At 37.3% G+C, this 14,896-nt stretch overlaps 18 protein-coding genes and 2 non-coding genes across 20 annotated transcripts, besides 1 other annotated feature; 14 read left to right on the top strand and 6 right to left on the bottom strand. All coding sequences in view use genetic code 11, as the record gives it.

The window, feature by feature from the left end:
* The first annotated feature begins 427 nt into the window (after positions 1 to 427).
* On the top strand, positions 428 to 501 carry trnI. Its single transcript has one exon. It is a non-coding gene; the product is annotated as a tRNA-Ile (tRNA).
* Positions 502 to 675: 174 nt separating this feature from the next.
* Positions 676 to 957, top strand: rpl23 (ribosomal protein L23). Its single transcript has one exon. It carries the CDS (start codon positions 676 to 678, stop codon positions 955 to 957), a length of 282 nt encoding a protein of 93 aa, YP_002000528.1.
* Positions 958 to 975: 18 nt separating this feature from the next.
* Positions 976 to 2,459, top strand: rpl2 (ribosomal protein L2). Its single transcript is given in 2 exon segments — positions 976 to 1,366; positions 2,029 to 2,459. Coding segments are annotated over 2 exon segments (822 nt in total).
* A 55-nt stretch (positions 2,460 to 2,514) lies between these two features.
* Positions 2,515 to 2,589, bottom strand: trnH. Its single transcript has one exon. It is a non-coding gene; the product is annotated as a tRNA-His (tRNA).
* Positions 2,590 to 2,722: 133 nt separating this feature from the next.
* Positions 2,723 to 3,004, top strand: rps19 (ribosomal protein S19). Its single transcript has one exon. The coding sequence runs from the start codon at positions 2,723 to 2,725 to the stop codon at positions 3,002 to 3,004; it is 282 nt and encodes a 93-aa protein (YP_002000526.1).
* A 44-nt stretch (positions 3,005 to 3,048) lies between these two features.
* Position 3,049, bottom strand: a sequence feature (junction LSC-IR; JLB).
* Positions 3,050 to 3,077: 28 nt separating this feature from the next.
* Positions 3,078 to 3,527, top strand: rpl22 (ribosomal protein L22). The gene has a single exon. It carries the CDS (start codon positions 3,078 to 3,080, stop codon positions 3,525 to 3,527), a length of 450 nt encoding a protein of 149 aa, YP_002000525.1.
* Positions 3,528 to 3,583: 56 nt separating this feature from the next.
* On the top strand, positions 3,584 to 4,303 carry rps3 (ribosomal protein S3). The gene has a single exon. The coding sequence runs from the start codon at positions 3,584 to 3,586 to the stop codon at positions 4,301 to 4,303; it is 720 nt and encodes a 239-aa protein (YP_002000524.1).
* A 143-nt stretch (positions 4,304 to 4,446) lies between these two features.
* Positions 4,447 to 5,906, top strand: rpl16 (ribosomal protein L16). The gene is made up of 2 exons: positions 4,447 to 4,455; positions 5,505 to 5,906. The coding sequence occupies exons 1-2, from the start codon at positions 4,447 to 4,449 to the stop codon at positions 5,904 to 5,906; spliced, it is 411 nt and encodes a 136-aa protein (YP_002000523.1).
* An 86-nt stretch (positions 5,907 to 5,992) lies between these two features.
* rpl14 (ribosomal protein L14) lies at positions 5,993 to 6,364 on the top strand. The gene has a single exon. The coding sequence runs from the start codon at positions 5,993 to 5,995 to the stop codon at positions 6,362 to 6,364; it is 372 nt and encodes a 123-aa protein (YP_002000522.1).
* Positions 6,365 to 6,505: 141 nt separating this feature from the next.
* rps8 (ribosomal protein S8) lies at positions 6,506 to 6,916 on the top strand. The gene has a single exon. It carries the CDS (start codon positions 6,506 to 6,508, stop codon positions 6,914 to 6,916), a length of 411 nt encoding a protein of 136 aa, YP_002000521.1.
* Positions 6,917 to 6,996: 80 nt separating this feature from the next.
* Positions 6,997 to 7,320, top strand: infA (translation initiation factor 1). Its single transcript has one exon. It carries the CDS (start codon positions 6,997 to 6,999, stop codon positions 7,318 to 7,320), a length of 324 nt encoding a protein of 107 aa, YP_002000520.1.
* Positions 7,321 to 7,426: 106 nt separating this feature from the next.
* rpl36 (ribosomal protein L36) lies at positions 7,427 to 7,540 on the top strand. The gene has a single exon. The coding sequence runs from the start codon at positions 7,427 to 7,429 to the stop codon at positions 7,538 to 7,540; it is 114 nt and encodes a 37-aa protein (YP_002000519.1).
* A 187-nt stretch (positions 7,541 to 7,727) lies between these two features.
* rps11 (ribosomal protein S11) lies at positions 7,728 to 8,159 on the top strand. Its single transcript has one exon. It carries the CDS (start codon positions 7,728 to 7,730, stop codon positions 8,157 to 8,159), a length of 432 nt encoding a protein of 143 aa, YP_002000518.1.
* A 64-nt stretch (positions 8,160 to 8,223) lies between these two features.
* rpoA (RNA polymerase alpha subunit) lies at positions 8,224 to 9,237 on the top strand (the record flags this gene model as incomplete). Its single annotated transcript has 1 exon — positions 8,224 to 9,237. A coding segment is annotated over exon 1 (1,014 nt), but the record flags the coding sequence as incomplete, so codon positions are not given.
* A 215-nt stretch (positions 9,238 to 9,452) lies between these two features.
* On the bottom strand, positions 9,453 to 10,692 carry petD (cytochrome b6/f complex subunit IV). The gene is made up of 2 exons: positions 10,685 to 10,692; positions 9,453 to 9,927 (listed from the first exon to the last, which is right to left on the bottom strand). Exons 1-2 carry the CDS (start codon positions 10,690 to 10,692, stop codon positions 9,453 to 9,455), a joined length of 483 nt encoding a protein of 160 aa, YP_002000516.1.
* Positions 10,693 to 10,879: 187 nt separating this feature from the next.
* On the bottom strand, positions 10,880 to 11,578 carry petB (cytochrome b6). Its single transcript has one exon. The coding sequence runs from the start codon at positions 11,576 to 11,578 to the stop codon at positions 10,880 to 10,882; it is 699 nt and encodes a 232-aa protein (YP_002000515.1).
* Positions 11,579 to 12,464: 886 nt separating this feature from the next.
* Positions 12,465 to 12,686, bottom strand: psbH (photosystem II protein H). The gene has a single exon. It carries the CDS (start codon positions 12,684 to 12,686, stop codon positions 12,465 to 12,467), a length of 222 nt encoding a protein of 73 aa, YP_002000514.1.
* Positions 12,687 to 12,789: 103 nt separating this feature from the next.
* On the top strand, positions 12,790 to 12,921 carry psbN (photosystem II protein N). The gene has a single exon. The coding sequence runs from the start codon at positions 12,790 to 12,792 to the stop codon at positions 12,919 to 12,921; it is 132 nt and encodes a 43-aa protein (YP_002000513.1).
* Positions 12,922 to 12,969: 48 nt separating this feature from the next.
* Positions 12,970 to 13,077, bottom strand: psbT (photosystem II protein T). The gene has a single exon. It carries the CDS (start codon positions 13,075 to 13,077, stop codon positions 12,970 to 12,972), a length of 108 nt encoding a protein of 35 aa, YP_002000512.1.
* Positions 13,078 to 13,263: 186 nt separating this feature from the next.
* Positions 13,264 to 14,790, bottom strand: psbB (photosystem II 47 kDa protein). Its single transcript has one exon. The coding sequence runs from the start codon at positions 14,788 to 14,790 to the stop codon at positions 13,264 to 13,266; it is 1,527 nt and encodes a 508-aa protein (YP_002000511.1).
* Positions 14,791 to 14,896: the final 106 nt, after the last annotated feature.

The following is a 14,896-nucleotide window of genomic DNA, read 5'->3' as shown; positions in this document are numbered from 1 at the left end:
GAAAACGATTAGCCCCACACGAGGTTTGGGAATAAGTGATTGTCTGATAATGAGCAAGGAATATACGTCTTTCTGCTAAAGAGGATCTATTAAACTCATAATTCATTAGATCCTTGTTATCAATGCCAACTAGGTATCATAAGTAAATGGATCCCGGTTGTTCAATCCTTTGATAACCAAGGTCATTCTTTGCTAAAGAGAAATGATCACTATGAGTCAGACTCAATAGAATTGGATCCATTCCAAATAGAGAGAATTAGGATTCTTGATCCCTCTCAATCTCTCTTTCAATTCGAGGATCCAGAGAGGTGTTTTCATAGTCATCTCCGAATATTTGCCATCTCCGAATATTTTCGATTTCATTTTTCTATGATATGTCTTTCTATATGAAAATTGGTTATTTACGATGTAGGATGATCCCTGTTAAGCATCCATGGCTGAATGGTTAAAGCGCCCAACTCATAATTGGTAAATTTGCGGGTTCAATTCCTGCTGGATGCACGCGAACGGGAACGTTCCATAAGTCTATTGGAACTGGCTCTCTATCCATGGAATCTCATCCATCATCCATACATAACGAATTGGTATGGTATATTCATACCATAACATAAGAACAATAAGAACTCGAATTCTTATCGATACTGGAACTCAGAGCATAGGAGGGAAAGTCGATTTATGGATGGAATCAAATACGCAGTATTTACAGAAAAAAGTCTTCGTTTATTGGGAAAGAATCAATATACTTTTAATGTCGAATCAGGATTCACTAAGACAGAAATAAAGCATTGGGTCGAACTCTTCTTTGGTGTTAAGGTAGTAGCTGTGAATAGCCATCGACTACCCGGAAAGGGTAGAAGAATAGGACCTATTCTGGGACATACAATGCATTACAGACGTATGATCATTACCCTTCAACCGGGTTATTCTATTCCACTTCTAGATAGAGAAAAAAACTAAAGGAGAATACTTAATAATACGGCGAAACATTTATACAAAACACCTATCTCGAGTACACGCAAGGGAACCGTAGACAGGCAAGTGAAATCCAATCCACGAAATAATTTGATCCATGGACGGCACCGTTGTGGTAAAGGTCGTAATTCCAGAGGAATCATTACCGCAAGGCATAGAGGGGGAGGTCATAAACGCCTATACCGTAAAATCGATTTTCGACGGAATCAAAAAGACATATCTGGTAGAATCGTAACCATAGAATACGACCCTAATCGAAATGCATACATTTGTCTCATACACTATGGGGATGGTGAGAAGAGATATATTTTACATCCCAGAGGGGCTATAATTGGAGATACTATTGTTTCTGGTACAAAAGTTCCTATATCAATGGGAAATGCCCTACCTTTGAGTGCGGTTTGAACTATTGATTTACGTAATTGGAAGTAACCAATTAGGTTTACGACGAAACCTAGAAATCGATCACTGATCCAATTTGACTACCTCTACGGGATAGACCTTAACAGAAAACTGTTGAGTAACGGCAGCAAGTGATTGAGTTCAGTAGTTCCTCATAGAAAATTATTGACTCTAGAGATATGGTAATATGGAGAAGACAAAATTGTTTGAAGCACGCACAGAACCGGAAGCGCCCCTTGTTTCAAAGAGAGTAGGACGGGTTATTCACATTTAATTTGATGGTCAGAGGCGAATTGAAAGCTAAGCAGTGGTAATTAAGACCCCCGGGGAAAAAAGGGATGTCTCCTACGTTACCCATAATATGTGGAAGTATCAACGTAATTTCATAGAGTCATTCGATCTGAATGCTACATGAAGAACATAAGCCAGATGACGGAACGCGGAGACCTAGGATGTAGAAGATCCTAACATGAGCGATTCGGCAGATTTGGATTCCTTTCCTATATATCCACTCATGTGGTACTTCATCATATGATTTATATAAGATCCATCTGTCTAGAGATCGTCATATACATCTAGAAAGCCGTATGCTTTGGAAGAAGCTTGTACAGTTTGGGAAGGGGTTTTTTGAGAGAAAAGAAGAATCTACTTCAACCGATATGCCCTTAGGCACGGCCATGCATAACATAGAAATCACACGTGGAAGGGGTGGCCAATTAGCTAGAGCAGCAGGTGCTGTAGCGAAACTTATTGCAAAAGAGGGTAAATCAGCCACTTTAAGATTACCATCTGGGGAGGTCCGTTTAGTATCCCAAAACTGCTTAGCAACAGTCGGACAAGTGGGTAATGTTGGGGTGAACCAAAAAAGTTTGGGTAGAGCCGGATCTAAGTGTTGGCTAGGTAAACGCCCCATAGTAAGAGGGGTAGTTATGAACCCTGTGGACCACCCCCATGGGGGCGGTGAAGGGAAAGCCCCCATTGGTAGAAAAAAACCCACAACCCCTTGGGGTTATCCTGCGCTTGGAAGAAGAACTAGGAAAAGGAAAAAATATAGCGATAGTTTTATTCTTCGTCGCCGTAAGTAAATACGTAACTAGGAATATGGAAAATTGCATTTTTTGCATTTGCAATAATGCGATGGGCGAACGACGGGAATTGAACCCGCGCATGGTGGATTCACAATCCACTGCCTTGATCCACTTGGCTACATCCGCCCCTTATCCAGCTACAGGATTTTTCTCTTTTTTCCATTCATCATTATTCTATTTATTCTGACCTCCATACTTCGATCGAGATATTGGACATAGATTGCCGCTCTTTAAAAAGGAAAAAAAAGGAGTAATCAGCTGTGACACGAAAAAAAACGAATCCTTTTGTAGCTCATCATTTATTGGCAAAAATAGAAAAGGTCAATATGAAGGAGGAGAAAGAAACAATAGTAACGTGGTCCCGGGCATCTAGCATTCTACCCACAATGGTTGGCCATACAATCGCGATTCATAATGGAAAGGAACATATACCTATTTACATAACAAATCCTATGGTAGGTCGCAAATTGGGGGAATTCGTACCTACTCGGCATTTCACGAGTTATGAAAATGCAAGAAAGGATACTAAATCTCGTCGTTAACTGAATTCAGAATAGAAAGATTCAGAATAAAAAAAAGATGCAAAGTAAAGGTAGGCGGGGAATAACCTTATTTATGACAAGTTTCAAATTAGTAAAGTATATCCCTAGGATAAAGAAGAAGAAAAGTGGGCTAAGGAAACTTGCAAGGAAAGTTCCAACCGATCGTCTACTTAAGTTCGAGCGAGTTTTCAAAGCACAAAAACGTATCCATATGTCTGTCTTCAAAGCACAAAGGGTTCTTGATGAGATTCGCTGGCGTTACTATGAGGAAACAGTTATGATACTGAACCTCATGCCTTATCGAGCATCTTATCCCATCTTAAAGTTGGTTTATTCGGCAGCAGCAAATGCTGCTCATTATAGGGATTTCGACAAAGCGAATTTATTCATAACTAAAGCCGAAGTCAGTAGAAGTACTATTATGAAAAAATTCAGACCTCGGGCTCGAGGGCGCAGTTTCCCCATAAAAAAAAGCATGTGTCATATAACAATTGCACTAAATATAGTAAAGAGATCTAAATAACCCTTAGATCCAGCTAAGATTCGATTCCCCGTAAAAAAAAATAGAATAGGAAAAATATGGGACAAAAAATAAATCCACTTGGTTTCAGACTTGGTACAACCCAAAAACACCATTCCTTTTGGTTCGCACAACCAAAAAATTATTCTGAGGGTCTACAGGAAGATAAAAAAATAAGGAATTGTATCAAGAACTATATACAAAAAAATAGGAAAAAGGGCTCGAATAGAAAAATAGAATCAGACTCAAGTTCCGAAGTAATTACACATAATAGAAAAATGGACTCAGGTTCAAGTTCCGAAGTAATTACACATATAGAAATTCAAAAAGAAATTGATACGATCCACGTCATAATCCATATAGGATTTCCAAATTTATTAAAGAAAAAGGGAGTAATCGAAGAATTAGAGAAAGATCTACAAAAAGAAATTAACTCTGTAAACCAGAGACTTAATATTTCTATCGAAAAAGTTAAAGAGCCTTATAGACAACCTAACATTCTTGCAGAATATATAGCTTTTCAATTAAAAAATCGAGTTTCATTCCGAAAGGCAATAAAAAAAGCCATTGAATTAACTAAAAAAGCAGATATAAGGGGAGTCAAAGTAAAAATAGCGGGTCGTCTCGGAGGAAAAGAAATTGCACGTGCGGAATGCATCAAAAAGGGTAGACTTCCTCTCCAAACAATTCGCGCTAAAATTGATTATTGTTGCTATCCAATTCGAACTATCTATGGAGTATTAGGTGTAAAAATTTGGATATTCGTAGATGAAGAATAACTAATCTTGTCTTCGCATTCTGTGCAGTGATAGAATAAAAAATGACAAGAGCCTTTTTTCCCGAAATCCCTAAAAAAAAGAAGAAATTATACCTCTTTCTATAAGATTTAATGAAAATTGATAAATCATTTAATATAATTGCTATGCTTAGTGTGTGACTCGTTATTTTTTTCTTTAAAAAAAGAAAAAAATTTAGTAATTATAGAAAATTAACTAATAACCAACCTATTGCTTCGTATTGTCGAGATCCTAACTAAGAAGCAGTCACTATCTGAATAAATATCTCTATCATAAATGAGTAGATCTATCATATAGTTGTAGCAACTGCAATTTTTTCTCTAAAAAAGAAACGAGATTCTAGGTTCTGAAGCAAAACTAAAGGGATGTAGATAAAGGGAAAGATGATAGAAAGAAGAATAAGTAAGATATAGGATTCCAATATGTATGGTCTATGAATTGCATCAAAAAAGGCAATGTGATAAAGCATCAATATAATATAATAAAAATAACAGAGAATTAGAAATCGTAACTTGAAACAAGAACTACAAATTTAAAGCAATAATTAAAGAGCCACCCGGGTTAATAAAACTGAGAAAATTAACTCGGAAAGACATTTTTTTGAAGCTCCGTTGCGGGATTCAGACCTAACCATTCAAGGAGAAGCAGTGGGAACGACAGAACCTATGACTCCATAGGATTTATGCAAAGATCCAAAAACCTCATTGGACGGGATGGCGGAACAAACCCCAAAAATTGTCTTATTTGGTAAGGTTATAAATTACCAAATAAGACAGGAATAGAGTAAATATTCGCCCGCGAAATCCTTATTGAATTAGAATACTTTACCGCAATTCAATAATTCAATAAATTCAATAAAAGTAAAAAGAAAGATATTTTTTTTAAGAAGGATTACGTTAAAAATAGAATATAGATAAATAGACACACACATCTAGATATATTCTAGATCTTCTTTCTTGACTATATATTTTTCTATTTGAACAAAATTAACTATGAAAAATAAAAAAAACTAACTTTTTCTATTACCTATTAATGTGTATCTATCCATAATATTTTTGAATATTATGGAATTAGAGCAATTTGCACGCTTTCTCATTTAATTCGCGAGGAGCTGGATGAGAAGAAACTCTCATGTCCAGTTTTGCAGTAGAGATGGAACTACGAAAGAACCATCGACTATAACCCCAAAAGAACCAAATTTCGCAAACAACATAGAGGAAGAATGAAAGGAAAATCCTGCCGAGGCAATCGTATTTGTTTTGGTAGATATGCTCTTCAAGCACTTGAACCCACTTGGATCACGGCGAGACAGATAGAAGCGGGACGAAGAGCAATAACACGATATGCACGTCGTGGTGGAAAAATATGGGTACGTATATTTCCCGACAAACCAGTTACACTAAGACCCACGGAAACACGTATGGGCTCGGGAAAGGGGTCCCCCGAATATTGGGTAGCTGTTGTTAAACCAGGTCGTATACTTTATGAAATGGGTGGAGTATCCGAAACTGTAGCTAGAGCAGCTATCTCCATAGCTGCCAGTAAAATGCCCATACGAAGTCAATTTATTCGATTAGAGATATAGAACCCCAAAAACGGGTTTTTCTTTCTGGAAAGACAATATTTCTTTCATCCTTTTGCATCGAAATAAAAAATTGAAATCCAAATAATATGATTCAACCTCAGACCCTTTTAAATGTAGCAGATAATAGTGGAGCTCGAAAATTGATGTGTATTCGAGTCATAGGAACTGCTGGTAATCAGCGATATGCTCGTATTGGTGATGTTATTGTTGCTGTAATCAAAGACGCAGTGCCCCAAATGCCTCTAGAAAGATCCGAAGTAATTCGAGCTGTAATTGTACGTACATGTAAAGAGTTCAAATGTGAAGACGGTATAATAATCCGCTATGATGACAATGCAGCGGTTATAATTGATCAAAAAGGAAATCCAAAAGGAACTCGAGTTTTTGGGGCGATCACCGAGGAATTGAGAGAATTGAATTTTACCAAAATAGTTTCATTAGCTCCTGAAGTATTATAAATACTAGTAGGCGAAATTTAGATCAAAGAGTGAATTAGTAGATTGTGTTTCACGTATATGTTTTAAAATCTAAAATGAAAAGAAAAAAAAGAAAACATGTTGATTATAGAAAAATTGGGAGGAACCTAGAATTAGAATCTTATGGGCAAAGACACTATTGCTGATTTACTAACCTCTATAAGAAACGCGGACATGAATAAAAAAGCAACAGTTCGAGTAGTATCTACAAATATTACTGAAAACATTGTAAAAATACTTCTACGAGAGGGTTTTATTGAAAGTGTTCGGAAACATCAGGAACGTAACAGATATTTCTTGGTTTTAACTTTGCGACATCAAAAGAGAAAGACTAGAAAAGGAATATATAGAACAAGAACTTTTTTAAAGCGTATCAGCCGACCCGGCTTACGAATTTATACCAACTATCAAGGAATTCCTAAAGTTTTGGGTGGAATGGGAATTGCTATTCTTTCTACTTCTCGAGGGATAATGACAGATCGAGAGGCTCGACTAAACAGAATTGGGGGAGAAGTCTTATGTTATATATGGTAATCGCCTTGCCTATAGTGCCCGAATTCTCTCTCGAACTTCCTATTATTCAAATAAAAAGAAAAAAATAGCAGAAAAAAAAAATGACAGAAAAAAAAAATAGGCGAGAAAAGAAAAACCCGAGAGAAGCAAAAGTAACTTTCGAAGGTTTAGTTACGGAAGCCCTACCCAACGGAATGTTCCGCGTTCGTCTAGAGAATGACACCATCATCCTGGGCTATATTTCAGGAAAGATTCGGTCTAGTTCTATACGAATACTGATGGGGGATAGGGTCAAAATTGAAGTAAGTCGTTATGATTCAAGCAAGGGACGTATCATTTATAGACTTCCCCATAAGGATTCGAAGCGTATCGAAGACTCGAAGGATAGCGAAGATTTGAAGGATAGCGAAGATTTGAAGGATTAGGTTTTTCTTTTTTCTAGAATAATAAATGCAAAGTTCAAAAATTACAGCGAAGAGACTTATTTTTTCCAAAAGATTAGATTCATGGTTTAAGAAAGGATACGGAAATATGAAAATAAGAGCTTCCGTTCGTAAAATTTGTACAAAATGTCGACTGATTCGTAGGCGTGGCCGAATTAGAGTCATTTGCTCCAACCCGAAACATAAACAAAGACAGGGATAATCTTTCGAAAAAGCACTTTACTTTCTAAAAAGTAAAAAAAAAGAATACCTGCGGGAATGTTTAAATTAATAATAAAATAATTTGAAATAATTAAAGTAAAGGGTATATTTTACCCTGAAACGGATATCTTTGTATCTTTTTTTTATTTTTTTTACTCATATTTATGAGATTTATGAGATAATAAAATATGGCAAAAGCTGTACCAAAAATAGGTTCACGTAAGAGAGTGCGTATTGGTTTACGTAGGAATGCACGTTTTAGTTTACGGAAGAGTGCACGTAGAATAACAAAAGGGGTTATTCATGTTCAAGCTAGTTTCAACAATACCATTATAACTGTTACAGACCCACAAGGTCGAGTGGTTTTCTGGTCCTCTGCGGGTACTTGTGGATTCAAAAGCTCAAGAAAAGCATCACCCTATGCTGGTCAAAGAACAGCAGTCGATGCTATTCGTACAGTAGGTTTACAACGAGCAGAAGTTATGGTAAAGGGCGCTGGTAGTGGAAGAGATGCCGCATTACGAGCCATTGCTAAAAGTGGTGTGCGCTTAAGTTGTATACGCGATGTAACACCTATGCCGCATAATGGATGTCGACCGCCTAAAAAAAGGCGTCTGTAAAAGAATTAACCCGCTTTCAAGAGAAATAAACGATTCAATGATCAAATAATAATACTAGTCTATTATGGTTCGAGAGGAGGTAGCAGGATCCACTCAAACATTACAGTGGAAGTGTGTTGAATCAAGAGTAGATAGTAAGCGTCTTTATTATGGTCGTTTCATTCTGTCCCCGCTTATAAAAGGTCAAGCAGATACCGTCGGTATTGCCTTGCGAAGAGCTTTACTTGGAGAAATAGAAGGAACATGTATCACACGTGCAAAATTTGGAAGCGTGCCACACGAATATTCTACAATAGCGGGTATTGAAGAATCCGTACAAGAAATTTTAGTAAATTTGAAAGAAATTGTATTGAGAAGTAATCTCTATGGAGTTAGAGACGCATCCATTTGCGTCAAAGGTCCCAGATGCATAACTGCTCAAGATATCATCTTACCACCTTCCGTAGAAGTCGTTGATACGGCACAGCCTATAGCTAACTTGACCGAGCCCATTGATTTCTGTATTCAGTTACAGATCAAGAGAGATCGTGGATATCAGACGGAACTTAGAAAGAACTATCAAGATGGAAGTTATCCTATAGATGCTGTATCCATGCCTGTTCGAAATGTGAATTATAGTATTTTTTCTTGTGGGAATGGAAATGAAAAACACGAGATACTTTTTCTCGAAATATGGACTAATGGAAGTTTAACCCCTAAGGAAGCGCTTTATGAGGCTTCTCGTAATTTGATTGATTTATTTCTTCCTTTTCTACACGCAGAGGAAGAGGGAACTGGTTTCGAAGAAAATAAAAACAGGTTTACTCCACCCCTTTTTACTTTTCAAAAAAGATTGACTAATCGAAAGAAAAACAAAAAAGGAATTCCATTGAATTTTATTTTTATTGATCAATTAGAATTGCCTTCTAGAACGTATAATTATCTCAAAAGGGCCAATATACATACACTATTGGACCTTTTGAGTAAGACTGAAGAAGATCTTATGAGAATTGACAGTTTTCGTATGGAAGATGGAAAACAGATATGGGACACTCTAGAGAAGCATCTCCCAGTTGATTTACTTAAGAATAAGCTCTCGTTTTAAATCCATTGCAATTTTTGGCTCTTCTTCTTTTTCGAGTTAGGATAAAAAGAAAAAAACAAGTTTGCATCTTCAGGAGAATCTATATTTTCGCGAAATGGATCATAATAAAATGGATTTTAGGTATCTAGGGAAAATTCACTTCGAAGTAACTATTTCCTAGATACCTATGCACGGTACTTCACGGTTGAATGAATCAACCTGAAAAATACCTAAAAAAGGCCTAAAGTTAAGGATTTATCAATGGGTAATGTTGCTCCAATACCTAACCAAAGAGCTACTGCAGTACCGATTAAAAAAACGGTCGTAGCTACCGGGCGACGAAATGGATTTTGGAATTTGTTGACATTCTCTAGAAAAGGTACTGTCAATAAGCCTGTTGGCACAGAAACCATTAAGAGAACGCCCAATAACTTATTGGGTACCGTACGGAGTATTTGAAACACGGGAAAGAAGTACCACTCGGGTAATATTTCCAAAGGAGTTGCAAACGGATCCGCGGGTTCACCAATCATTGATGGCTCGAGAACAGCTAAACCTACATTACATGCAATAGTACCTAGAATTACTACTGGAAAAATATATAAAAGATCGTTGGGCCACGCGGGTTCGCCGTAATAATTATGTCCCATCCCTTTAGCTAATTTTGCTCTTAATACAGGATCATTTAAGTCTGGTTTCTTTGTTATTGGGATAGGTGAACTCTTTAGGATCCATCCCCCAAAGGAACCGGACATGAGAATTTATCATCATCCGGCTCGAGCAATAAAGAAAGAAATAAGACCGCGGAAGATCCATAATAATAATAGAATAAGGTATATAATTACTCAATGACTCTAGGCAAGAAAAGCTTTATCAGATTATCTTTTCCGAAGTTGCACCTACAACTACTCATTGAAAATAATCCTATTCTTATGGGTAAATGCTCAATATCCAAGTGGGCTTACAAATTTGATCATGATCAATTGCTTTGTGGATTGTCTCATGTCTCTTGATTAGTTGGTCTTTATCCCCTCACTATCGCAAGTTTCTTACGCCCAAACAAAGTATTTACTTGTTACTAATAAAAAAATCAAAAAGTTTAGCCTATGCTCTTCCTTAGATCCCTTCTTTTACTCCGATAGTATTGCGAATCACAATCGATGCAAAGAAAATGAATGCATTTCCATACCATAATAAAAAAAGGTAAGTGTAATAAATAGAGAATTGGATCATGTCACATGACTTATTCCATTTCTACTCTATGGGATCTTACGGAGCCTTTTCATGGATGACATGGTTGGGGTATGATCATAGAAAATATTCTCCTCAAGTGAACCAGCCTATCCTTCCTAGGTAGGGGACTTACGTGTTGATTGGATGCGGAGACACCTTTGGTTGTGAATTCTAATGTGGCAGATCCAATTCTTTATCTGCATGGCCAAATCTATAATTCAAGTCACACACTCCCATAATCCGCCTTTTTTTCTTTTGTAAAATTAACTTCAACTATTTGTATTATATCAAAATACTTCGGAGTTGAAGAGAAGTATCCAAATGACATGTGTTATTTTACAATAACCCATGTTTGTAGCAATGAAATACCACAACCTACCCAATATTATATATGAGAATTCTAATTCTCTATGATATGCCTTCCCTATAAAGGACCCGAAATACCTTGCTTACGTATCATTGGAAAGTGCATTAACATAAATACGGCAGTAAGCAGAGGAAGTACAAAGGTATGTAAACTATAAAAACGAGTCAAAGTGGATTGGCCCACACTAGCACTTCCACGTAATAACTCCACTAGAGGCGATCCTATTACCGGAATCGCATCAGGTACACCTGTCACAATTTTGACTGCCCAATAACCAATTTGATCCCAAGGCAAAGAATAACCCGTTACACCAAACGATGCAGTCAAAACAGCCAAAACCACACCTGTGACCCAAGTTAATTCGCGGGGTTTTTTAAATCCACCTGTGAGATACACACGAAATACATGTAGGATCATCATTAGAACCATCATACTTGCTGACCATCGATGAACTGATCGGATTAACCAACCAAAGTTGGCCTCGGTCATTATGTATTGAACCGAGGAAAAAGCCTCTGTAACAGTTGGGCGATAGTAAAAAGTCATAGCAAAACCGGTAGCGACTTGTACTAGAAAGCAAGTAAGTGTAATTCCCCCTAAACAATAAAATATGTTGACATGAGGAGGAACATATTTACTAGTTATATCATCTGCAATTGCCTGAATCTCAAGACGTTCCTCAAACCAATCATATACTTTATTGAGATAGGTAACTAACCTAAGTCCCCCTCTAAGAACCGTATATGAAAATTTCATCTCGTACGGCTCAAGCAGAAACACACAAATTTTCAACGAATATTAGAAAAAAGGTTCAAAACTTCATCAGCCACTGGATTGGGTCGATTTGCCTTGAAGATATGAAATAAGAAAAATCCGGAATATCCTCTTTGTAATGCTAATGCCAAAAAATCTCAAGTTGGCTCATCTGTCTTTCTTCCTTTCCCTTATATTGGTCATTAGAGGCCTCTTGACTTTTCTCTTCCCTATTTTTGATTTATTTTTTTGTGTGTAATGCGGATTTACTCTTTATTTACTAGTAAATAAGAAAGCCAAAATTCTAGTAGTTTTCTGATAGAAATTATCNTGTTGCGATCCTATGAATCAGTTCAATTTAAACCTTAGATTCATACTAGAGCCACGATGATTGAGTCTCAAGCTAAACAAAAGGCAAGGGTTCTTCGAATAAGAACCACTTGATAATCATTTATGGAATCCGTGTAATGACTCGACAAAATGGAGAGAAAATAAAGTTGTCTTTTGTGCAAACAAAATTGGAAGGAAGAAAATTTCTTTTTTTTTATTAAGAACTACTTCAATTTTTTCAGTCTGGTTGCGAGGTCTGAATAGTGGGTATGAATCATAGTTCCATTTTTTTTTTGATCCACTCTATCTATTTCGTGTTCCAGATACTAGAATAAATAATATCTGACGAATTAGAATCATATTGATAGAGATAACAGGCCCTTTCTATGTATTATCAATAGGATCAATTTTAACAAGTCACACACTCATATTCCAGAGATACCGAAACAAAAAAATTCCGCGGTCGAACTACCAGAATGTCTAGAAATGTAGAGCTTAAACTAGAAAGGCTTTTTTTGGATGGAAAAACTMCGACTTCGTACTTTTAGTTAGTAGAAACCTAATAGGTTAAAATTCCGTCCAATAAAACAGAAGAATTATAAATTTCTAAAATGATAGATAGGAATATCGCGAATAAAGCCATTGCGACCCCCATAAAAGGAGTAGTCCCCCAACCTGGAGCTACTTTCCCATATTCCGAATTCAAGGGTTTCAATAAACTACCTGCACCAGTTCGTCTTGGTTTAGGTTTAGAACTATCTTCAACGGTTTGCGTAGCCATAAATTCGATTTAATCGTTGGTGTTGACTTTGTATACTATTCCGTTGTAGTTGTAAATACACGATCTTTTTGTAGATCCATTGTAATCTTTAAATTCTATAAAAATGGAAACAGCAACTTTAGTCGCCATCTCCATATCTGGTTTACTTGTAAGCTTTACTGGGTATGCCTTATATACCGCGTTTGGGCAACCCTCTCAACAATTAAGAGATCCATTCGAAGAACACGGGGACTAATGGAAGTAAGAAGTCTACCAGATGGGTAGACTTCTTACTTCCATAAAATTATTTTACTCTTTTAGTTGGAACCTTAGGCGGTTCTCGGAAGAAGATAGCGAAAAAAATTATCCCTAAAGTCGAAACTAAAAGGAACGTATAAACCAATGCTTCCATAGATTCGATCGTGGTTTATTTACAATTATAACTTCCACACCTATTCATTTTTCATTTGGGAAAATTTCCCATATAAAGAAAGAAAACCATATAAACAAAGAAAAAAAGTAAAAGAAAGGATGGGAGATGTTTCCCATGCCAAATCAAAAAAGAAAGGTGAAATGAAAGATACCATAACAATGTGTATCAGACTGCCTGTTTCCTTGTAGTAGGATCTCCAACTTTTTGGAATGTTCCAAACTCCACTTGAGCATCCAAATCTGGATCAATACCAGCAAAAACATCTCGGAACAAGGTTCTAGCGCCATGCCAAATGTGTCCGAAAAAGAAGAGCAAAGCAAAGGTAGCATGACCAAAAGTGAACCAACCCCTTGGACTGCTGCGAAAAACACCATCCGATTTCAAAGTAGCCCGATCTAATTCAAAAATTTCCCCTAATTGAGAACGCCTCGCATATTTTTTTACAGTAGCAGGATCAGAATAACTTACTCCATTAAGTTCGCCACCATAGAACTCTACTGTTACGCCTACTTGTTCAACACTATATTTGGATTCTGCTCTTCTAAAAGGAACGTCCGCTCTCACAATTCCCTCTTCATCTACCAAAACAACCGGAAATGTTTCAAAAAAAGTAGGCATACGGCGTACAAAAAGCTCGCGTCCTTCTTTATCTCTAAAGACGGGATGTCCTAACCATCCAACAGCTATTCCATCCCCATTGTCCATTGAGCCTGCTCTGAATAATCCCCCTTTTGCTGGATTATTACCAATATAATCATAAAAGGCTAATTTTTCGGGAATTTTAGACCAAGCTTCTGATAAACTAAGATTTTCGGATAAACCATTGCTAACTCTTCGATATATTTCTTGCTGAAAGTATCCCTGATCCCACTGATAACGAGTAGGCCCAAATAATTCGATTGGGGTGGTTGCTGACCCATACCACATAGTTCCAGCAACTACGAAAGCTGCAAAAAAAACAGCAGCAATACTACTGGAAAGTACAGTTTCAATATTGCCCATACGTAATCCTTTGTATAGACGTTGAGGGGGACGGACACTAAGATGGAATAGGCCCGCTAATATACCCAATGTACCCGCAGCAATATGATGAGAAGCTATTCCCCCCGGAACAAAAGGATCAAAACCTTCTGCACCCCACGCCGGATTTACAGCTTGTACTTTTCCAGTTAGTCCATAAGGATCGGACACCCATATCCCAGGACCATACAAACCCGTTACATGAAATGCCCCAAAGCCAAAGCAAGCCACCCCTGCAAGAAATAAATGAATTCCAAAGATCTTGGGCAAATCTAAAGAGGGTTTTCCTGTCCGATCATCAGAGAATATTGCTAGGTCCCAATATACCCAATGCCAGATAGCTGCCAAGAAACACAAGCCAGAAAACACAATATGCGTACCTGCCACACCTTCATAACTCCAAATACCCGGATTTGTTACAGTTCCTCCTGAAATACTCCAACCACCCCACGAATCTGTTATTCCTAAACGAGTCATGAAGGGAATGACGAACATACCTTGTCTCCACATTGGATCCAGAACAGGATCAGAGGGATCAAAAACCGCTAATTCGTATAAAGCCATCGAGCCAGCCCAACCAGAAACTAGAGCTGTGTGCATTATATGCACCGCAAGCAATCGACCCGGATCATTCAATACGACAGTATGAACACGATACCAAGGCAAACCCATGGAAATACCTCTTTAGCAAAGAAAAATAGACACGATGTCGCTTTATTTTATCGCATTGTAAAAGACTATCCATATCCTATGGACCTAACCCTTCTATGGGATTCTG

The sequence above is a fragment of the chloroplast genome of Brachypodium distachyon, assembly GCF_000005505.3.
Source record: "Brachypodium distachyon chloroplast, complete genome".
NCBI classification, from domain to species: Eukaryota; Viridiplantae; Streptophyta; class Magnoliopsida; order Poales; family Poaceae; genus Brachypodium; species Brachypodium distachyon.
The sequence above is the reverse complement of the archived record's forward strand: the minus strand, read 5'-3'. Positions and strand labels throughout refer to the sequence as shown.